This window comes from Cylas formicarius, unplaced genomic scaffold (assembly GCF_029955315.1).
Source record: "Cylas formicarius isolate icCylForm1 unplaced genomic scaffold, icCylForm1.1 PGA_scaffold_7__23_contigs__length_41026272, whole genome shotgun sequence".
Lineage (NCBI taxonomy): Eukaryota > Metazoa > Arthropoda > Insecta > Coleoptera > Brentidae > Cylas > Cylas formicarius.
The window spans coordinates 35,268,235-35,291,339 of NW_026844352.1; the positions used below are offsets into that span (position 1 = coordinate 35,268,235).

At 36.3% G+C, this 23,105-nt stretch overlaps 2 protein-coding genes across 13 annotated transcripts; one reads left to right on the forward strand and one right to left on the reverse strand.

The window, feature by feature from the left end:
- Window positions 1-143: 143 nt before the first annotated feature.
- Window positions 144-6,969, forward strand: LOC132705546 (histone deacetylase 8-like). Its single transcript, XM_060676193.1, has 7 exons — window positions 144-580; window positions 631-737; window positions 790-994; window positions 1,508-1,668; window positions 1,726-1,823; window positions 1,869-2,002; window positions 6,041-6,969. Exons 1-7 carry the CDS (start codon window positions 159-161, stop codon window positions 6,090-6,092), a joined length of 1,179 nt encoding a protein of 392 aa, XP_060532176.1. The 5' UTR covers window positions 144-158; the 3' UTR covers window positions 6,093-6,969.
- Window positions 2,010-23,048, reverse strand: LOC132705543 (kinesin light chain). 12 transcript variants are annotated; one of them, XM_060676185.1, is made up of 12 exons: window positions 21,861-22,025; window positions 20,727-20,947; window positions 19,801-20,014; window positions 18,230-18,376; window positions 18,003-18,168; window positions 17,655-17,889; window positions 14,864-15,122; window positions 11,920-12,124; window positions 7,889-8,115; window positions 7,650-7,664; window positions 6,976-7,113; window positions 2,010-3,182 (listed from the first exon to the last, which is right to left on the reverse strand). In XM_060676185.1, the coding sequence occupies exons 2-12, from the start codon at window positions 20,753-20,755 to the stop codon at window positions 3,150-3,152; spliced, it is 1,668 nt and encodes a 555-aa protein (XP_060532168.1). In that variant the 5' UTR covers window positions 20,756-20,947; window positions 21,861-22,025; the 3' UTR covers window positions 2,010-3,149. The 12 variants fall into 12 exon arrangements, with proteins under 12 accessions (XP_060532168.1, XP_060532159.1, XP_060532158.1 ...); XM_060676176.1 differs by lacking the exons at window positions 2,010-3,182; window positions 21,861-22,025 and adding exons at window positions 3,386-5,923; window positions 22,924-23,035; XM_060676175.1 differs by lacking the exon at window positions 2,010-3,182 and adding an exon at window positions 3,386-5,923 and having other exon boundaries at window positions 21,903-22,045.
- Between the last annotated feature and the right edge of the window lie 57 nt (window positions 23,049-23,105).

Genomic DNA, 23,105 nt, shown 5'->3' on the forward strand with positions numbered 1-23,105 from the left:
TTTGTAGCTAGAAAGAAAAAAATATAATTTTTTTGTTGACATTTTTTATTCCTAGGCCTTGGTCGAATGACCCTGGCAACTTTGGCTAAAAGGAATAAATTTGAAAAGGAGTCTGGCTAACCCCTTAGTTTAATTTTTTGGCGCCATTGCTATTTATAATGTTGAAAAACAAAGTTGTCTATATTCACAGTGAAGAATTAATATCACATTGCAATAAATTACCACAATTACCAAATAGAGCATCGATCGTTCAAGATTTGATAAACAGTTACGAACTACTAACCCACGACAACCTAGTGGTTGTTCAATGCGAAAAAGCAACTGAAGAACAACTAAAGTCTTTCCACTCAACGGATTACATAGACTTCCTAAAATCTTTGAATTGTGACGACGTCGAGCTTTTCGAAATCGTCGAAAAACATGAGGAGTACGGTCTCGGTTACGACTGTCCGCTTGTAGAAAACATTTACGATTTTGTGCAAACTGTTGCGGGTAGTTCAGTAGCTGCCGCGCGTTTACTGGCTGCTAAGAAGTGCGAAATTGTGATCAATTGGTTCGGGGGTTGGCACCACGCACAAAGGTAATTCAGCTCAATATTTCTTGAGAGTGGAGCATCATTTTTGATTTTAGGGCATCTGCAGAGGGATTTTGTTATGTAAATGATATAGTGATAGCTATACAGATTCTTTCAAAAGCTTTTGACAGAATCCTTTATTTGGATTTAGATATCCATCATGGTATTAAAATACCTTAATTTAATAAAATCAAAGTCATTCTTTTGTTTAATAGGAAATGGTGTTGAGAATGCATTTCAATGTAGCAAAAAAATTTTGACACTTTCTTTCCACAAATGCAGTCCAGGGTTTTACCCGGGCACAGGTTCTTTGAATGAAGTCGGATTAGGCAAGGGTAAATATTATTCCATCAACGTACCGCTGAAGGAAGGTGTGTCAGATGAAACCTACCTCGCAGCTTTCAATGCAATCTTTCCTATGTAAGTTCGCAGTATCACTTATATTAACAATAATACTATATCCAAAGCCATTGTCAATAACATTTTATCACAAACACCTAGAAATTCACACTGTCAAATTTCATAAAATTTGGATTGGATAATCCTAAGGTTGAATGATTCATGGCATTTTTATATGTAGCTATTAGATAATACAGTGACCTAGTACGGTAAAAATTAATGCTCCACAGAAGGTATTGGTAATTTTGTAGCGAAGAGAACCATTTTCCACGTATGCACTGCACTTTGCACCATTCTCTTTCTAAAGAGTGATCTCCACACAATTAATCTGCTTTCCCAGAACATTTAACAAGATCTAGGCAGCGTTGATCTGTCAACGGCCATTTTGGTTGTTCAATGCCGCAACGTCATTGTTTAAAAACGGGATTTTTGAATCTGGGATGACTTCGTTAACTGGGTGTGCTTTGGATATTACATAATTGGTTTATGTTATCCTAATTGCTGACGTAATCGTGATTTTATCGAACTATAAAGAGTTTTAGATAGTTTTAAACCGTCCTTGATAGTAGTTCAGTGTGGAGCAGACGGTTTAAACGGCGATCCTATCGGGCAATGTAATTTAACAATAAAAAGCTTGGGTCGGTGCGTCGACACTGTTTTGAAGTCTCAACTACCCGCACTGTTTCTTGGAGGTGGTAAGTTCTACCGAAAAATAAATCTTAATCAATTAACGAGTTGCTTTAAAAAATCAGGCGGTTACAATTTTGCCAACACGGCGCGCCTGTGGACTTACCTAACAGCTCTCATCATCGGGAAAGATATAGACCCAGATGTACCTGATAGGAGCGAGGTACTTGTTTTATTGTTTGTTGGCCTATTTAACTGTTAGTTTTAGTATTTCAGTATTTACGGGCCCACATTTGAATTGCAGATCGAGAAAGGGCAACGGAGAGACTGCAATGACGAAAAATACTTGAGCAATGTCGTTGGTGCGATCGGAGATTATTGCGGTTTCATATCGAAGCACATGTAGGTTAAGTATTGAATAATTAAAAAACGTGTTCTTGTAGATTTTATTTTGCTAATGCGTCAAAATTTTTGATTGCACAAGCGATCGAAATGTGATTTGGTCGATATTTGGTCTGCATTTTTAAATTTACCGCTCCATATTTAATATGAAATATTACAAAAAATAACATAAACTCTCCTAAACGGCGAGTTGCCGATTTTTAGATAGAATATTATGGAATAAGTCGAGAGATATCCACAAAAAACGAAATTTTGTATATTTTTTTTATGACAATGTTACAAATGGCATTTATGTTGTCACGTTTTCTACTCATGTTAGTGGTGTCACGATTTTTGTAGTGCGACGTTTCTTTAAGTGATCACCACTAACTTTTTTTGTAATTGGATTAAAAGATTGGTTAGTTTTTAAAATTTGATGTAATGGAATGTTTTATGGAAAAAATGATCAAATTTTCTGTATTTTATGTAAAAAAAAAATCATACAATAAAATTAATTAATAATAATAATACAATACAATAATAAATAATTTTAATACAAATTTTAAAATGTTGAAGGTAATCACTCACCAAGCGAAAAGTAGGTTCACAAAAAAAAAGCAAAAAATGTGAAAACGTAAAATGCCTATAATTTCTATTTCGCAAATATGTAGGAGAAAATAGAACAGAATTTTGCAGAGCGTTTTTTAATGTTAAAAGTGTGTGGACTGATTTGAAGCAAAGCCGCCCGTTTTTCTGACATACTATAACGTCAAATTTCGGGGATTCTAGGATTACGAAGCGTTGCAAAAGAACGACGTTATTGCACAAATATTATCCTAAATTCGGTTAAATACGACTTTTGTCTTGAAAATCAGACTGTAGAAAGTCAAAGGTTTCATCTTACATTTCTTGGGATTTGTGTCTTCAAATTTCTTACTCAAAAATTTGAAAAAAAAAAAAAAAGTTTTTGCCACACTTAACGATTTTTTTTCACTTACTAAAAATAAAAAAAAACGCTCGCTTAGATGTTTATATAAAGTCAGTCTCAAAAATGCGATTTTAATTTTACCAAAGGAAACGTATTACTACTGCCGAAAAATTATGGGTTTCGTCAAACCCGCATTTCAATACCGCGACGAACATTAAAGCCGCCGCGATAATTAAAATATTACGGAAATCTCCTTACTGACGTTTTGTTTATCTGAAAAACAAAAAAAATATTGAAACACAGACATGGGCCGGGCAATACACTAGACAACATGATTGCAAAACGAAATAAACGGGGTGTGAAGATCGGTGCTGAATCTCACACATTATCAACTCCATAAATTTTCGGCCAAACAAAATATACTGGGTGGGTCACCATGCAAAACGGGGATCTAAAATTTAAAAAATAATAAAAAGTTTAAACTCAATAAAATATTTATTTTTATTCGTTTTAATATAAACAACTACGACAATTTGTAGTATATAGATATATTTTATAGAAAGCACCTATTATATAAACAACTTAGAATATTCAGACAGAGTCGGGGCTAAAAAAAGGTTTTTGGTTTAAGTACCCACGTGTATTAAATTAAAATGCTTATCGCACTGAAAATTTATTATCTGACCGTTTTTCCTCTATGCGTCAACTGTTTATCTGGTCCACGCTCAAAATCTATTCCAAATTGGAAAGATAAACGCCTTTCTAATAATATAATAAGTGCACACTCGATGCCTCTCGAACAAAAATGTCAATTTTTGAATAGTTTGGCAAATTTTTGAATTTTAAAAACAAGGTAAAAAAATTGCGTACATGCGATGCGAAGGTTTTGGTTATCCAAATATTAGGCAGTTAAAGTGAGTACATTTGTTAACACGTATTCCTATCATACCTTCGCCAATAATTTTGCATTTTCCAGTATTTGGAAACAATCAGATTCGATGTCAAACAGTTGAAAAACAAATATTTTAAGGTTATGTGTTAAGTCATATTTATTGCTATAAGCTTTAAGGGCGAATTTGAATTTCAATCTACTTGCGGATGCGGCAATATACTAGAATTTACTTTAACTGTCTATTAATTAGACTTAATCCCTTTTTATCGGATCATCTACGTCATCGTACGACCCTTTTATGAAGGTCATTTGCCACCTTACCGATATTGCACCCTTTATAAAACCTTTGACTTAGGTATATATCGCACAATTATTTTATCTTAATTTATGTCCTAATATACAGGGTTATTTACCCCTGTATTAATAAGATATACGAACAATGCATGAAAACGGTTAGTTTAGTATATAGTCGCGCTTTCAATCCTGCTATAATTAATTTTTAATAAAACTCAGGGAAAAGTTTTTTTAAAGTACCGTAAGATAAGATCTTTAAGGTGACGTCACTGGGTTGATATGTTAAAAATGAGAAAATTGACATTTGAGTCTCAGGTCCTAACAAACTTCGATTGGGGCGAATAACCCTGCATTTGCGGAAACACTGTCGAGAAATTGCACTGGGACTAAACGGCTGTAGCTGAAAGCGTTCTTTTCTGTTCATTTTTGCTACGTGTGCTCTAATTTACAGCCGCCCGATATTGGTCGGGTTAGTTAAACTGGACGATAAGTGTCCGCGAAATACACGCAACATTTTAAAACTTTTAGTACAGCGAAAGCTCTAATTAGTATAACCTAATATCCTCGGTTTTGCTTGACAAATACTGATGTGTGTGTAATTGACCCGGAAATGTTCACAACCTCGCGACGCCCGATGAAATATCACTATGTATTACGTAATAAGCGCCAAACGAGAAAGAACCTCTGCGAAACTAAATAAAAAAAAACATAAACAATAATATTCCACCAACACAAAAGTAAAAACTTTCTAATACCATAAAAAATTAAGACATGAGATGTATATTAGATTAAAAAAAAATAAATAAATAATAAACAAAATATGCTGTTCGTTCCTCTTACCACAAAAATCGAAACACGCCGTTTTTCTTTCAAATACGACACAGATTTTTTTTTATGGAAAACATCAAAATGTCGAGCGTCTAGCCAGTCGGTGAACTTCGCTTCCGAATTGAAATATCAATTATAATCATCTCTTTACCAGGCCCGTTAAAACCAAAAACATTTGAGAATATAAATTTAAAATTATTTTCAAATTATTTAAAAAAAAAATTGGGAGTCAAGTTCACCCGCGGGTCGGACGCGTCAACCTTTTAACGCGTCGGTTGACTGGCCCTGATTAATACACTGCGCCCTGTGAACAATAAACACCATGCAGAAACGGCAAAGTGCGCCTTCTAATATTGCTTATAACGTAACGTTTGAGCTAGATATTTTAAATAAATTTTAATTTATTTTTGTTGAGATTTAAAAATGATCAAAATATGTTAAAATATTTTATTCGTGAACATTATAGTTTTTTTTTTTTGACGTTAGCAACATACACAAAAGCGTAAGATTAAACAAAGAACGAAGTCCAGTAAAGATAGTGATAAGTATTGGAATAGGTATGAGGTTGTCGTTCTTTATTTAACCTTAAGCTACACTGGATAGCAGTGGTGTTTATTCTATGATCACTGGTCGCGGACGTAACGAACCTAACCTCAAACCTTACTAGTAAACGGCAAATGGCGCTGACGAAAACTCGACCAATAACTTTTCCCAGAAACCGAAGGAATGTTACTTAGAACTTCATTTGATCCGGCGTCTGTCGAAATAATCGAACCGCAGATTCGCGGAAGCGGAGAGACAGTGGTACATATCACAAATTTCATTACGAGGAGACGGCGCATCGAACCAACGATTTTTATTTTGGATAAATGAAAAAATCGTCCCGTTTCATTCATGTCTACGAGCTGGGTTTGCCTATCGGCGAATTTATTCCTAGGGCGTTAAATAGCTTGGTTTTCAGGCCGCTTTTTTCGATATCCGGCGTTCTCGCTGGATTGCTCTGCGGGGGGAAAACAATATTATCGTAAGTGCGTTATCCGAACAGAAGAAAATAATTATTAGACATTTAGTTAGTAGTTGAATTATGTATAACAGCCTATTTCACTTTTTATTGTAGGTCATCGAAATTTCCAAGAATAGTTAACTCCAAATTGACCAAACCGCCGTAAATATTTCTCAACACGAGTGGTTCGAACATAAATAAAAAGTTCTATTTCTATGAAATTCTTTTTTCATTTCAACGTCAATCATCGATCCCAGTCAAGTACGAGTGTAGCACGTCAGAACTATTAAAAAAATTGAGAAAATAATACGAGGGTTTTGGTGGTTTTCTTTGTAACACACGATCTGTAAACATCCCGGCAAATTAAACGAATTATTTATGTGTTAATAAAAAAAAACACAAACATTTTCCAGGGGTCAAATAAAATTTAAAAAAAGTCGCCGGAAGGGAAAACTGAAAATCAAGTACGCGCAATCCGGAAAATATCGCGAAGCGATGGAGTTGATAAAATGTCTTGTAGGTGGTTAATGTGAAACGGAAAACAAAGTTGGGCATCCAAACCGAAGCGAAAAAGAATAATATGCACACCAGAACAACTGCGCCAAACTACGTACTGCTAGTGCACAAGCGTTTTATTTACGTCAGAATCACAGACCACTAAAAATACATTAAACAAAGGAAGTATCTTCGAAAAACGGAAAAACCGACACCCCAATCTCACGAGTAACTTGCTATATCTCTCATTATCGCACGCACGTCAATTAGCGTTTGGTTGCTGTTTAGTGGTCTGTGGTTGCAATCACTAAGGCGGCGAACGGTTATATGCTGGGACATGTGTCTATTTACATAACCTCAAAGCTTCGAGGGTATACAAAGTTCGCCAATTTGCACGCGCTTTATTGATTGTACACATGAACTGCCAGCTGGATTACAAATCGAAAATAAATAGCAATACTCCAGCAACCGTCCGCCGCTGCGGAAAACCCGACAAAATCCGCCGAGTTTTGGCGAACGGGAGGCAATATTCTACAAGCGCACACGCAACGTACCTCGTCCCCCTCGTAAGTCATCTCAAGCGATTCCCTCGAGCCCCTCCGAGAGTTCTTATCTTTCGTGTTGGCGCCCTTGCGCCGCTCGTCAACCAACAGGTTGCCTACTTTAGAATGCTTTACGATGTCCAAAGCCTGCTGGAATCGGCCCCATTAGCAACAAACGCGTCACAAATTAAAAACAAAACAACGTGGTGAGGTTGTTTAGTTGTTATTTATTACTTCATAAAGTTTTTTTTCACATAGCTATATTTTCCAATACTTTTTTTTCAGCCAAAGCGTTCAAAATTTATGCTTTTTTGTAAAAAAATATTTTTTAACTCCAACTTTGATTTTTCCTGGCTTCAAATCATTTTTGATTTCTTTGTTCACGAAAATCCATATAAAACGTTTGTTTGGAAAAATTTTTACAACTCTCTGCGCAAATAAAATACAACACAAATACATTTTCCAAATTTTTATGTTTAACTTTTCACAAAATATTTGTTTGTCCAAAGTCTCCTTAGCGAAAAAAACTTGAATGTTCGATTCTACTGAATACCTTTAACCTTATTCAGCTAACTACAAGTTGGAAGGTACAAAGTACAGATCGAAAATGTTTTTTTTGTAAAATACAAAAAACAAACACTAGAAACCCGTACTTCACCTACCAACAGCAAATTTTAAAAACTTACTTGGGGCACATGCTGCTGCATTAAAAAAAAAAACAAGAACCAAGTTAATTAACAAGCGGGGTAACCAAAGGAAGCGACGTAATGCGCCAACCCCTAGAAGCTCGAAGCCAAATCTACCGAATTCCCGTACTATCACCAGACAAGACAAGGAAAACCATTTTTCGTTTACGATTTTTTTTTTCAGAAACATAATTGATAATACGGTTGACGGGAAACGTTATTCACTCGACGAAACTTACCTCCTTCCTCGTCCTCAGTGCGCAGTCCTCCAGTGTTTCCGCGGCCTCGTATTTGCCCTGACGCCGATAGAGGGCGCCTAAATTTTTCAGGGTGGTCGTGACCGTCGGCGAGTCCACCTTTGCCGCCTTGTGCCACCCCCCATACTCTCCGTAGGGGGCGTTCTCGCGGTTGCGCGCTTTGTTCTCTTCTCGCTCTTCCGCCACTTGCCAGATAGGCTTGTTGTCGCCTGCGCGGAACAACACGGAACATTCGTAATAAATCCCGGAAAAGACGCGCGGAGAACCCTGCGACAGTCTCGCGCCGATGTTTAGTTTTTTTTTTGCCATATAAATTAAAAAAGTTTAAAAATTGGGTTACAATCTATTTCCGTTCCGTTGTATAGAACTTAAATATATATATATATATATATATATATATATATATATATATATATATATATATATATATATATATATATATATATATATATATATATATATATATAAATTCGACAAGAAGCAGACATTTTTTTGTATAGGTGTTCAGCTAATTTCTACGCAAAATAGAATATTAAAAATTATCGTTACATTGATTGATAAATATGTCCGAAAACGTAACTGTAGAAGAAATCCCAACATGTCGTTTTTTTTTTATTATTACTTCTGAACCTTTGATTGGGCCATAAAAATTACTGCTGACGAAATTTTAATATTTGGTACACCTATTTGCTTATTTGACCCCAAACCTTTTTTTACTGGGAAAAGTTTTAATTTTTAAACAATTTGCCATAAAAAAGCTACTATTGGCTTTGGAGTTGCTTTTAAGGTTTTAGCACGTAATGCTGATGAAATGAATAAATTATTTATTTTAAGTTAATTGCATGCGCGACAAGCATGGAATGTTTGTTAAAACTACAAAGCAAAAAATATAATCAAACTTACAACTTTTGCTTTTCGAAACTCCGTATATTATTTACATTTATTTTTCTACGGTTTTGATTAAAGCTGTGCGACGAAATGAGCAATACTTACCCGCCACTGAGCAAAACGCCGACTGTTTGAAAATTTTAAGCGCATGCGACACCGTGCTAGAGAGTACAAAGCCTTATTGTTATACAGCGTGTATAATTTTCAAATTAAAAAAGAAAAAGATTGGACAGGAATTATTTTGAAATAAAACACTCGCCAAGTTTAGAGTAAAACATATATTGCACCGAAATAAGTATACACGTACACCCTGTATAACCATAAGACATGAAATGTTCGGTTAATCAATAAAGTGAGGTTAAACTGGAATGTAACACGAAATACGCGGAAAACGTCGAGATTTGTTTTTATTTTCGGCATGTTAAATCCGCAAATCGTCGACAACTTCTGCGTATTTCGAGGCGAATCGATCAAAAGTTTCACTTTTCATTTCAGGCGCAACCGTCAAGTAGGCTATATACACAAGCAAACATGCCCGACATCGCGATGCTCAGCGCACCATAATCCAACATAATCCAAAGAAAAGATAAAAAAACAAATCACTGCATAACAACTAATTGAATTTGAAAGTAAATCGAAAATATCAGAATTAAAACACGACTTACTGAAAAATAGGAACTTGAAAATTTCAAACCCAAACTAACCAAACCTGTTGATTTCTCCAAAGAGCAATAGGCCCCTTGCACATATTTTTCGTATTAATTTAAAATGATTAGTCAGGCTTTACAAGTACCCCCAATTTTTTTTTTGCGATTCGCGAAATATTGACGCCGCAATGAACAAATAAAATTCAAAATTCCCGCTAAAACGGGGCGTTCACATTTCAGGCAATGGTGACGTCACGAGGTATATCTGTCAACTTTTAATTTTTGACGTACTGAAGAGTGAAGAGTGCATTGTGAAAATTTTTAATACGTTTTTCGTTTTTGATATTGATTGAAATGAAAATGAAAGAAAACGAAATTTCTGCAAAAAGCTGTTTTCCTTTGTGAAGACCATTTTAATGTAAGTACCTAATTCGCAGAAACATATCGTCGGGTTAAAAGCTACTTTAAATTTCAAAATATATCTTGAGTTTCAAAAAATAAATATTTTCTTCTTTTAACTTCAATTTTGGAAAATTATATGGAACTGAAAATGATGCCTGGTCATAAGAAGATGAAAAAATATATAGTTCCACACATTTTTACTTGCCAGGAAGATAGGAAGAGAAGTTTCCCCAAGCCGAACAATGCAAAGACAGTACCTCAAAATCTATGAAAGCAGAAATTCCTGCAGAACCCCAACTTTTTGAGGAACACTAAGAGGAGGAAAATGTGGAAAACGTTTGAGAAAACCAACCTAGTAATATTAAACCATCCACAAAGTGTACAGCCCTCTAGTCGTTCCAAGTACAAGTGTTGTTTTGTCTCCATTTAAAGTGCTCAGTGTAATATGTCCCAGCTTTATTTCTTCAGGATCAAGTGTCGCGGAGTTTAAAGTGAGTACATCCTCTGTAGCAATTCCATTGAATATTTAGTGCTTTAGTAAATACATAGGGTCCCTTAATAAGTTAAAAACGAGGTTAAAAACTATACTGTAATATTGTAATATTTATTATAAACTATGTACTTTTGTTGTGAATTATGTATTTTATATTCAAAAATAGTAAAAAGCTGACTGACCTATCTGTAGTACTAATATTCAATATGGATGCCAAAGACATAAGTAAATCGATTTTCTTTTATTTCTACTATCATAAGTAATAACAATCGTTTATAATTTTTTACGAATTTTTGGTTTAACAAGCTACATACTTACAAAAACATAAAAAATTAAACTTAAAAAATATTTCATTTTAATATTTTAAAAACACGTTTACCAAAATTCCCAAGATTCCATTCTTCTGCTCATTAAATACTTGTTTTGTACAACACCATTTTTGACATAACTGGAAATAGTTTTCATTGAAGATGGACATTTTATTTCCACAACTATGTCATCATTATAGGCGTCAGGTGATGATCCAAAAACAGGAAACTCTTGTGACAGCATAAGACTTCCTCAGAGAAGTTTTGTGTTTAATTTTTTTTTCTACCACTTTTAATACACTTGCTTTTAGATCTCTTCCCCTTTTCATCGAAATATATTGGAAAGACTAATAATGGCCTTCACCAAACTTCCTTCATCGGTTTGGCATGGTGATACTTCAAAAGCGTTTGATGCTGTTATTCGGCAATAGCGTAAGTCACGCCACGAGCCACATTCACTTTGCTCCGTTGTCTTCATAAAAGCTTTGGTACATAGGACCGCAGACACTTTTTTTTTTATTTGGGAAGGTACATGCCAATTGGTGATACCCCAAATTTAAAAGTTCATCTCCACAAAAATACTTCGGTCGTCAACGTCAAACATCAGGGAGAATTTTACGGTAGTAAGCTAACCACAACAATCTCCCTGACGTTTGACATTGACAAATGGAACACCAAAACGAAAACTGACAGCCGACGAGATGCGACGAACTGATCGAAGTGGACTGAACGAAGACAGTTGTACCTTATGACGTAAGTCAATGACAAAGCGTTTTCGTGTGACATCATAGTTAAAGGGCGCCCAGGTAAATAATACTGTAATTAGAACAATTTCTTGGAAAAGACATTAGGGGGGGCTTATTATTATATTTCGGCAGCTCATTAAGTAACTTTTGTGTAAAAATTGCAATCTGCAAGGAGCCTATTTAAACAAGAAAAAAATAGTTCAGGGGGGAAAACAAAGGCCGCACACGCCTTAATTATAAAATATATCTCAAGTCGTGGTCAGGCAGGGTGAAGGGCGGGGCGGGTGGAGTGCAAGCGATGGCGGCGCCACCGTTGCAAGTCGAAACTCCTCCCCTCACCCCGCCAACATAGGCGAATAAGGCACGGCGAAATCGAGTAAACATATCATTAACACTAACCTAAAAATAGTTTCACAACCATAGACCTGGCAAACGTGGCAAAATTAAAAATCAGTCACGGGCGAAAATAAAAAAAAAAACATGCAGGCGCATTCCGCTACGGGCCGACATTATTATTTTGGGGGCTCACCGTCGATCGTGCCGAACTCCCGCTCGTGAGCCCTATTGAGGATCTGCTTGTAGAGCACCTCCGCCTCCTTGTACTTGCCTTGCTTCAGGTAGCACGACGCGAGGTTGTTCATCGTTTTGCTTACGTTCGGGTCATCGGCCCCAAGCCTTTTCTCATATATCTCCAACGCGCGCTGGTAATACTTCTCTACCTCCTCATATTTGCCCTGAAAATGAACGGTTGGTTTGGTGCTGTGACTGGCGAGCGAAATAGGCGGACCCTTGTGTTCTAAGAAACACGCAGATGCCGGATGCCGCATCTCTAGGCTGAACAGTTCGACCCCCATCGAAAGAGAACCCTGCGTTTTATATAGTCTGCACCAACTTAATTTTTAATCACGGTCGCAAAGCTTGTTACTATGTAGTCACAAACATTAGTTTTGGTTTGTCAAGGAGTAGACTCAAAAGATCTTCACAATTTCCATTACCTAATCCGGTGTTTTCCAAAGCGGGGCCCAGTTCCAACAAAAAAAAAAAGGCAAAAGCATAAAAAATTGCTGTAAATAATTGTTAGGTATAATTTCGTTTGATGATACTAATATATCAACTGGGTGATTAAGAGTCGTCAAGTAAACTTCGTCGGGATTCACCACAGGGTGTGCTGCTTGCCGCTATACAAAGCCAAAGAAAAATGTGACTAATACACCTTTACTTGTTATTGTCAATCATTTGAATATTTCATAGACTGATTCAAAAGAAAGACTTTCTGATTTAAAACAAACTGATTTCGCAATATGGATGATGCAGCCAATATTAGTGGATTTGTTTGATGTTGATGTTTGATATATCAAATATGCTGTATCAAGAAAAAAAAATTTATTTAATATAAAAGAAACGATGGCATGGCTCTGAGAAGAAACTTTAACTAAATACCAAACAAAAATGCAAGACAACTTTTACCACCGTTTCCATCTTCATATTTGGTCGAGTATGGATTTAGTGGTGTAAATGATTTAAGAAATCGACTGGATATAACACAACGTGGACACTTGAGATTAAAACATTCTAAATTGGAATTTAATATAAAATCTCTGTGGAGCAAGCATCAAGCGGAAGGATCACACTAAATTAATATAGAAAATCTAAATTAAAATTATTTTGAATTTGAATTTTACTTTTTTATTATATGTTTTGAAATATTATTTACAATTGTTTGATAGCAATTTCATAGTGATATCTTCCTGAAACCTATCATTTATGTCTCTTAAGTGAACAAATACATTTTTTAATGTTAAAAATTGTGTATGGGGGGGGGGGGGATTTTGGGAATGTTACAGCGGAGCATGGCACAAAAAAGGTTGGGAAACACTGCAGTCTAAACTGTTTGGAATAACACACAGTTTTAATCTTCTCCTGAAGATGCCAACTAGGTTGGCGAAACGCGCGTCCAGTACGTAAAATTGAGTTTCGGTTTGTGGTAAAACGCGTTATTGTGTGTTAATGCAGTGCCGAAGGAAGGAAGGGGTTTGTTTGGAATAATACAACGTGTTCTAGACACAAACTAATAACAAAATAATTCAAAAAATGGTCGTAGTTATACAATAACCTTGTCATAAGGAAGAAAATCCTTAATTTTGTAATAGATGAGACGTAGCAATTTGTATCTCGGAGTGTATTTGAAATTTGTTTGACGAACAGTATTAGTAGTTTAGGTATTTGTATGTTAAGATTCGTTCTTAAAATGTACTGAATATCTGAGTTTCTTGAGAACATATAAAAAGATTTAGAGTGGATTTTTATACAAGTGGCACAATTTAGTATGCACATACTAGGCAGTGTCAATAAAGAGTTATGGAAATAGGTCTAGACATCAAAAATTCCACGGTTTAAACTATATAGTCTGTAAAATGCGTTTCTGCATTCCAAAAGTCTTGCTCCGCATGTGGGGAACCTCCTCAACAAATCAGGCCGTAGTTCAGACAGAAATAGACATAGGAAAATTTTTACCAAGGGAAAAGAAACCTGATGGCGGAGCCTCCATATGACAAAGCAATAAACAGAAAGTTGTTGTGTTCGAAACAGGAGAGTCTCGCTTTCACTGAAGCGTACTAATAAACTTTTATTTAAATTCCGTGTCGAAAAGGCGACCATCTTAGTTTTACTTTCATTTAGGTTTTATTTACTCAACAATTGTCTTGGTTGCAATGCTAAGTTGCCGAGACGATGTTGCAGAAAGGGTAAAAACTGCATCGTCCACAAAAAGGGAAAAGTAAGTACAGGGGAATGAAGAAAACGCTACACACTATAAACAACAGGGGACCGAGTAAATTTCCCTGAGGTACACTCCAACTCATTGATATAGAGTTCGAGAGGTATTCAAATCCTAAAGTATCTCGCCCCCAAGAAAAGACATTAGCCAATTTAACGCGTTACCTCTAATACCATATGAAAAAAGTTTGTCCACTAAAATTTCAACATCGACGAAAAAAAATTTTAAATCAAATGGTGGATTTGTGTACCATCCACCTCAATATATTTTACAATACTCTTTTAAATGTCTTTGAATGTTAAACAATATAGGACCGCTAGTAGTTAAATACAGTAATTAAAAATAAGTGTCTGTGAAGCTTGCATATTTGGGTGCAAAATTTAAAACAAGAAACGCCAATGCATTAAAATTAGTTGATTCAAACTGTAAAAGCCAGCGCAGCTTTCTAGATGAAGTCATTCGACAAGTGAAACCGTACAGCGCGGGAATGTTTATATGTATTAATAGTAATGTGTATAAGTCAATTGTCTTTTGCAAATAGTTAATAGTTGGAACATTTAATTGGTTATTTTTTTGGGCGGAATAAATTCTCAGTTTCCTCAAGTTTCATGCGGAATGACTTAATTAATTTCACAGTCGCATTTTACGAACTCGTTTTAAAAAGGTAGCAGTACCGTTGAACTATATTAAAGCTCACCTGATTCTGACAGAGCAGCGCCAAATTGTTTAGCTGCTTAGCCACGTCCGGATGTTCCCTGCCGAGTACTTTTTCCCTGATGTCCAACGCGCGTTTGCACAAAGGCTCCGCCTCTTTGTACTTGCCGCGCTTGCCGTAGAGAACCGCCAGGTTGTTCAACGTGGCCGCCACCGCGGGGTGGTTTTCGCCCAAGGTCTTCTCGCGTATGGCGAGCGCGTCGTTCAACAAATTGGCCGCCTCCTTGTATTTGTTCTGATCTCTAAAACCGAACAACGACCTTGATTTTTGTTGCGACACCCTGTGCACGGGGCAGTCGTAATTGTAAGTGTTTTAACAGGAAAAATCCATATCTGGACTAGATTAGATAGCACGAAATTGACATTACATGTCATAGCCTCGATTTTTGAAAACAATTTAACAACATATAACATTCAAATTTAAACATTTTTACTAGTGGATACCTGACACCTTGGAAATAGTTCATTTGATTTTAGCAGTTTTTAATTTGGGGTTGAGTTGAGTGAGAGTGAGCTAAACTTCGCCATTCATTCGTTGGTATTTCTTTTTAAAATGCTTTGTTGTTATTATTTAAAAAAAAAATTGAACCCATAACGTATAAGAAATATACAAAAAAAGCCGTTTTTATTTTCCATATTTAACACCTGGCAGTAAGCATTTCAGAACCAATCTAGAAATGAACTTTGTCTCCTTTTTTTATCTATAGCAATGATTTAACAATTTAAATCAGTGATCAGGGGTCTATGACAACCCCCAAGGGGTGCATGCCAGCTAAAAAAAATTGAGGATGCATGAAATGCAAATTGGGGTCCGCGATAGAGGATCTCAACATACACTGATAGTATCTACTTACTTGCATTATACAACGTTATAATATATACATTATTTACATACATTATTTATAAAAGTACCTATAAAGTAAAAGATTTATTATATGTGTTTATAAAATTGTGTAAGTGGTTGTAATATATTTTACACTTTTAAAACGTGCACATAATGATATAACAGTATCATCTTGTTACAAACATACGTGCTGTAAAAACTCTTGTCAATTTTTGTCTCAGAGCTTCCCGAACTTGTACAATTCGTCACTATAAATACGCATGTGAAACGAATACGTTTATGCGTGTCCTGAATCTTAAAATCTGAAAAAAGTGTTAACAAAATATTTTAAAAAATATACACTGGTAGTTCATCACAGAAATTATACTGAATCAGCGTTATTTTGTTTGAGAGCGTCCGAGAAAAGTAAGCACATTATTTTTTAAATTTTCTCGTGTACTCAATTAGAAAAGACTGATAAATCACGCCAAATATGACTTTAGTTATTAGTAGTTTAGTATTCAAATCATGAAAAAATATACGAGTACCCCTCAAGAGTTTCTTTAGCAAAGTTTTAGCAATTGGTTTGAGCAATCTCCGTATTCCGAACTAAGTGCTGCAAGATGTTCGGATTATGGAATATTCGGTGATGGAATGTCGAAAAATAAGAAATCCATAACTCTTCAGCTGCGTGTTTTTTAAAGAATTTCTCATACAAAATCTCATTTGTTTGTTTTCATTATTTTCATAGAATTTAAAGTCTGCATATAGGAAACATATTAAAGAACTATTATTTAATTTAATTAAACTACTTATTTATGACCTTGCCAGTCATTTATTATTATTGTATAAATACCATCGTATCAAATAACTTCTCAATAAAAGTAAAAAAAAAAGTAGTACTTGAATTTTCGGACTATTGCATTTCTATATTAAAATGTTAAAATTAAGATTTTGTTTTATTGCTGAATTGGAACCAATGAATTTTTACACATGACAGTCAAATGTGCGTGGAGATAAATCGCATAACAAGTTGTTATTATTATTCATTGCATAATATTTTATTTTACCTTTTTTTGTCATCACTTTCAAATTTCCATCATATCAAAACCGTAATTAACATTCATAATTCATTAACATTCGACATCATGACATTTCAGGGATTTTACCGCAAGGGTTTGGGAATAATCGGATTCTTCGGAGATTCCCACGCCTTAAATTAAATTATATATTATTATTAAATTATTAAACACTCGCTCCGCTGCGCTCCGCTCGTGTCAAATAAACTCGTGAGTCAAATACCGTTTACCGCACTTGTTGCATAATATACTATTACACGAACCTGTATTTAATATCATTAAAAGAATTCCCTTAGGTAACAATATTGTTGCAAGACGCATTGATGAAATGAGTTCGATAATGAAAACTTCTTGTGTAACTACTTACAAACAATTGGACGTGTCAACTTTACCCGGTAATAAAGCATTATATTGGCATATGTTCGTTTTATTATGAATCAAGAAATCTATGAAGAACTGCTCTTAGCAAAAACTTTGAAAACCGACACTAAAGGTGAATCAATATTTTATGTTCTGAAGAATTACTTCGTTGAAAAAGCAATCCCTTTACCAAATATGGAGCACCTGCAATGGTTGGACGTTAACGTGGATTTATAAGATATTTAAAACAAAATGGGTCAGGAGTGCTAGCAATAGATTGCGTCATCCAACGACAACATTTAGTTGCTGCAAATTTGAGTTAGATTTCATGAATCTCTTCAATTAGTCATTGAACTCCCTGTAAATGCTTGCAAAAGTTACTAAGAATGTTGTTGAGTCCGAATCCCTAATAAAGTATAGAGGGTTCAAATCTAGCATTAACCAGCCACCGGCCAAAAATTAAGAAAAAGAATGGTAGTTCGAAGACATCATATCTAGGCACATGGACCTACCTGTACACCAACGCCAGGATATTCAACATGGTGGCGACGTCCGGATGATCGTGGCCGCTTGTCTTTTCCAAATCTTCTAGTGCCTGCTTACAAAGGGGCACCGCCACCTCGTATCTACCTTGCGACGCGTACTGGATGACCAGATTGTGCAGGGTGCGAAGCCTAGCCGGGATCTCGTAGCCCGCGTTCACTTGCTGGGAAAGGTTCAACTGATTTTGGGGTGTAGGCGACATATCTGTTGAGAAATGTCAATTTTATCACAACCTTGGGCCCGCAACGGTTCATTTGAACCACTAATGAGGAAAGAAACTGGCGCTAAACGATTTAACGTATAAGAAAGCAACCTACTGTTTCTGTCGTCGTCTTGATCATCGGGGAACAAGTCCACGACAGGGTCGGACTTTTCCTGGTTCCGGTTCTCGCCTCCTTGGCCGTCTTCCTGGTCCTGATCGTACTTGCATACCGAGCTCATGAATTCCAGGTGTTGTTTCTCCTCTTCGAGTTGCACTACCGCCTGATACACGCGTGATAAATAAAAAAAAGTCAAATATCGAGGGACGATCGTAAATGCTCACCTGCTCGCTGGACTGTAAGCGCTGCTGCGTGGACGCGAGTTCGTCGCGCAGCCACGCGTTTTCCTGACACAGCCTGCGCACTTGGGTGCGCAATTTCTGTTTCTCGGCCTCTATCAGCTGTAGATACGAGGCCAGGTGCATGATTACCTAAAGCAAAGCACAAGGAAGCTAAAGAAAATCTTCGGTATATACTAGATGCGTGAAGAATTTGTTTCGTCAACGAAGCAAGTACGCAAAATAATTATGGACATATCTCGAGATACTTGCGAACAGCTCAGCAGTTTGAACAAATATCAATCCCTGAGTTATAATGCAAAATGAAACAAAAAAAAATGAAATTTTATTGGTAATTGAAAATATAAACATTGGAATTATAATATAGAAACACAAACTTTCCAAACAAAAATTCAAGGACGAGCTTATTTACGTAGAAAAACACTTTAGGAGTAATCACGAGAGGAATTTTCTATGCTGATAAACAGGCATGCACTTTTGCCAATTACAGTTAGCGTGACACACAAAGCCAACTTTTGGAAGTGTTTTTATCACCCCAACTAATTACAAACTGAATTCGTAAACTCAATCTAACTTATTTAAAATGGCAAGAGTTTGACTTAATTTATTTGATTTTACTTCGACTTATCGGAGATTTCACAAATTGTGTAAAAAATGGAATAAGTGTAGTTTTCATTCCGTGCATAGGCGGTTTTTCACAACAAAAGGGAGATTCCATATAACCCAAACACATTAAAAAAGTTAGGTTTTCTTCCTTCCGAATCGAAAAAAATAGATTGGCCGTAACGGTAATCTGCATTATTTCCGTGTCGAAAAATCGCAGAACGGAAGAGCCCATAGGACACGGGTCGCACAAACAAAGCTTTCAATTAGTGGGTTGATCGAGCAGGAAAAATGTCGCTCGTTCGGGTACACGTAGATGCGAATTTGCCGTATTATCTCGTGTCGTTAAGCGATACTGTGCACGATTCCAATTTTATAAAATAACTATCGAGTATCCATCGATAAGAGCTGGCCCGCGCCACAGTGTGTTCTCAAACAACCCTTATCGATCGGGAATTCCTACAGTCGCCGTATGAATCATCGTTTCGGTGGGGATATTCGTCGAGGTCCCCGGTTTTTACGGTCTCCCCCCAGACGGACGCCCCTAAATTTAATTAACGACTACATGCCCCAGCATGCCGAATTTTCACCCTCCGTCAAGACGATCGAGCGACAAAGGAACCAAGGAAAAATAAATTTCGTAAAAATGCGTAATGGGGTTTTAGACCGTCATGTGTCGAATATATAGGGAAATTAATATCATTTTTGCTCGATTTAATGACGATTATGTATTTATATGATTTATATTTATTATTATATTATTTCATTATATTAATGACGACAACTCTTTAAATGTATAAGAGTAATATTTAAAGCACTTTTAAGTTGAGACGCAATTGAAACCCCATGCCGATGAAACTCCATTTTTTAAGTTCCTCTTTGTTTCTGTGTTTGGATTTTAATATTTTTATTATGTGTTATTACTACTTAAAAATGCAGGAAGCGGCGCTCACCTGCGCCTCTCCTAATCCGAGCTCAATCATCTCCTGGCTCTGCTGCACGAGTCCCTGACGTTCCTGCGCATCGGGCGCCTCTGGGGGCATGCCGTGAAGCAGGCCGGCGTGTTCGCTGCGCAGTGCCTCGAGACCTTGGGCGACCGTACGCACAGCCGCGACAATCTCCTCCTGGGTCATGGCGGTCATCTTGCCCAGAGTCTCAATTTTTTTTCTGGAACAGAGACGAAAATAATACGTAGCGCGTCAAGCTTCGGTACCGGTTCACCCTCGAAGAACAACCCAAAGCTTTTCAGGACGCCAACGACAAATTCTGCGAGTATTTTTCTTTGAAACAACGCCGGGAAAAGATTTTAAAAGCCCCAAATAACTCTACGTAATAAGTTTCTTGATCTTCTGATTTTCTACGATTTGACCGGACAAGAACGCACGACAAAACACACACAAATAATCAGCTTTTCGAAAATTGCAACATAAAAGAGCCTAAACATTTATTAATTACCGAAAGTACAAAAGGCTTTCAAAATGCTGCCTCGACGCGAGTTTCCCAAACAATTAATACAAAGAAGTGGAATATTAAAAACAACAAACAAGAGCTGCGAATTGTTTTTTTTATTTAATGAATGAAGACTTTATCACAGATCACCAAAGAATACAAAAGGTATGTGCCTTAAAGTCCATTCCCTGAGGTCTGTGCCTCGGGCAAGTCTGACAACGAGTTGAATAAGTCTAAACTCTAATAAGCGTTCAAATAAATGTTTGACGGCAGAATCAAATTTAATTAATAAAGTGTGTTGTGTTATGTTAGTGGTTTGCGAAACACATTTTCTGAGGCATTCGTAGCGTCGAACATGCGTTAAAAGAAAACGAAAGAGCGAAGACGGTCGACACAAACGCAAAGCGAAATAAAAATAAAATAAACTTACATTCTATACGCATTGATTGTTTTAGACATGGCTCTCTCGGATCGAACGGGCTACCATTACCACTTTTCGGTTAATTTATGAGCGACTATTTGACGAAAAAAAAGTCTATCGCAACGCTGCAGTTTAACTAAACGCGACAAACGTGTAGATATAATAATACTTCTCGAAGCGACGCGGTACGAAATATAAAATTTATTGTTATCTGTATTTTAACGTTTTATCTGAAACAAAAGAAATGCGGAAATGTGAGGTTAACGTCACTTACTTCGGAAAAAAGAATGCGCAAGAGTCGTTACAAAGGGATTCAGTATTTGGGAAATACAGTGTGTCTAATAGTATTTATATCATAATTATATTATTAATTTTAGGAAACAAAGGTATCTATTTCCCCAACCTTTAAATAAAATTACTGGTTGTTAAGCATGTTATTCCATACAAAAACATTTAGTGAAACAAAACACTAAAAAATGAGCAGAACATAGAGGGCGGAGTATACAAAATAGATTGAGATTTAGTATTTTGAAATGCCGTTGTCGGCTTTGCTCAAACATTTTTGTAAGACTCTTATGTAAAAGTATATTGGTGGAACAATGAAATCGATGGCTAAAGAGGCGGGAGACGCCGCGATGTTCTTTTAAATGTTTATGTTTATATTGCTGATAGGTCCTGAGATAAATAAAATGCGAGATTGTAAAAAGTGTCACGTAATGATTTTGGAATGTAAAAACGAATCGATTAGTGTTGCAAGAAAGAGAAATAAAGTCTGCACTCGTTGAATATATATAAACCGTTTGTTTAAATAAAGTAATTTAACCTAATTTTAACACTTTTTTACTAGGCGAATTGTATACGCAAACGCCGATGTTATTTTTCTTTAAGTCCGAATTCTGAATCCATTTTAATCAAGCACCATACAGAACGAAAACATCGAAATCGATTTTTTAGGTTATGCAAGAAGTTCAAGAAGAAAAAAGGTCGCGACGGCGAGCCGAAAATCCTTTTTAATCCGTTTTTAAGATAAAAACTACTTCGCTGGAAATCGTTCTCCTTATTATTCCGCGGAAATTGAAAATTTCACCCTGACAACGACAAAAAATCGATTCCTTCTCAATACACACACAAACTACGATATACCACAAATGATAAGCCTCTAATTTTGCCGAAAATAATATGTACATAGGGCGGCCCCCGGGTGTCGTCAGCGAATTAAGGGGAATGAGTCACATTTTTGTTTTTCTGATTTAGAACGCGAACGCGGAACCTCACACTTCCCTAAACGCTACTGGAATGTCTCGGGCGTCGTTCAGAAACGACGCAGGGCGTCCCGGGTGACGTCAGCGGCGACTACGCCATGCGCCTGCGACAGGTACGCGCCACTGGCACGTCCGTTATAGGATTTAATTAAAATATGAGGGATAGAAACCCAAACTACTAGAATGGTTTCAAATCGTTACAAATTTCGCGAAAACTACCTGCCAAAACCGCAAATCACTTGGAGGTTTTTTTTGCATCCTATGGACTTCACTAGTAGGGGGGTGGGTACTCGTCGCAATATTAACGACTAAGATCCAAATTTTCCAACAAAATAATGTACCAATTACCTAACTTAAAATAAAGCAAAGTAATTCTTAATAAATTAGAGAGTTAGCAAATTAGTTCGTCTATGACTCATCGTTAGGCCTCCAAGGCCAACTTTTACAACGAGTGAATACAATAATTACAAAAGGAGCGTAACGATGAAACGGAATCTACAGGTTGAAATTCCTTATCTATGTAAACAAAAAGAGGTGGTTGGTTTATCAATGATAATAACGCACACTTCTTATTGTAACTTTCCAAAAAAAAACAAGCAACGGTTGAAAGAGAATTTTTAAGAAAACTTTATTAATCGATTGGGAACCAGGCAAAATTTCAACGCCTACGTTGTAGGTACGGGTAATGTTGTCCTTAACATATTTAGGTAAAATTATTATTGAAGCGTAAGAAGAAATTCAATGCCGGATAAATATGACCATCTAAAATGAAAAAAAAACGCCTACGAATAGACATTTTCGTAGTATACGGATGAGCACCTCGCTGCTATGGCAGAACCACTTGATGGGTTATTTTAAATTTTACATAAAATAATAATCTGGAGCAGATTAATTTGCTGTATAACGCAGCGTTCGGGTAAAAGAAATTAAAATCAACTACTTACTCACTAACAATACGGAACAAAAACTAGCGTTAAAATCACAAAACCCTCAACTTTTCCACAACACGGTGGCTGTCAAATCACTTGTTCAAGTTGTTTCTGCTTTTAAGCGACGTTGCCGAACGCATTATCTCTTACTTGAAAGTATCACTCCATCCATTCCGAGCTGTGTTCCTGTAGTTTGC

Bases quoted from the DNA above. Each gene is read 5' to 3' on its own strand.
- LOC132705543 (XM_060676176.1), bottom strand. From the start codon at position 20,755: ATGTCTAAAACAATCAATGCGTATAGAAT. The intron at 15,123-17,654 runs GTAGGTCCATGT...GTTCGGTTTTAG, and splicing joins ATCCTGGCGTTGGTGTACAG to AGATCAGAACAAATACAAGG. The intron at 12,125-14,863 runs GTGAGCTTTAAT...GTTCATTTTCAG, and splicing joins CGCTGCTCTGTCAGAATCAG to GGCAAATATGAGGAGGTAGA.
- LOC132705546 (XM_060676193.1), top strand. From the start codon at position 159: ATGTTGAAAAACAAAGTTGTCTATATTCACAGTGAAGAATTAATATCA. The intron at 995-1,507 runs GTAAGTTCGCAG...CGAACTATAAAG, and splicing joins TTCAATGCAATCTTTCCTAT to AGTTTTAGATAGTTTTAAAC. The intron at 1,824-1,868 runs GTACTTGTTTTA...TGTTAGTTTTAG, and splicing joins ATGTACCTGATAGGAGCGAG to TATTTCAGTATTTACGGGCC.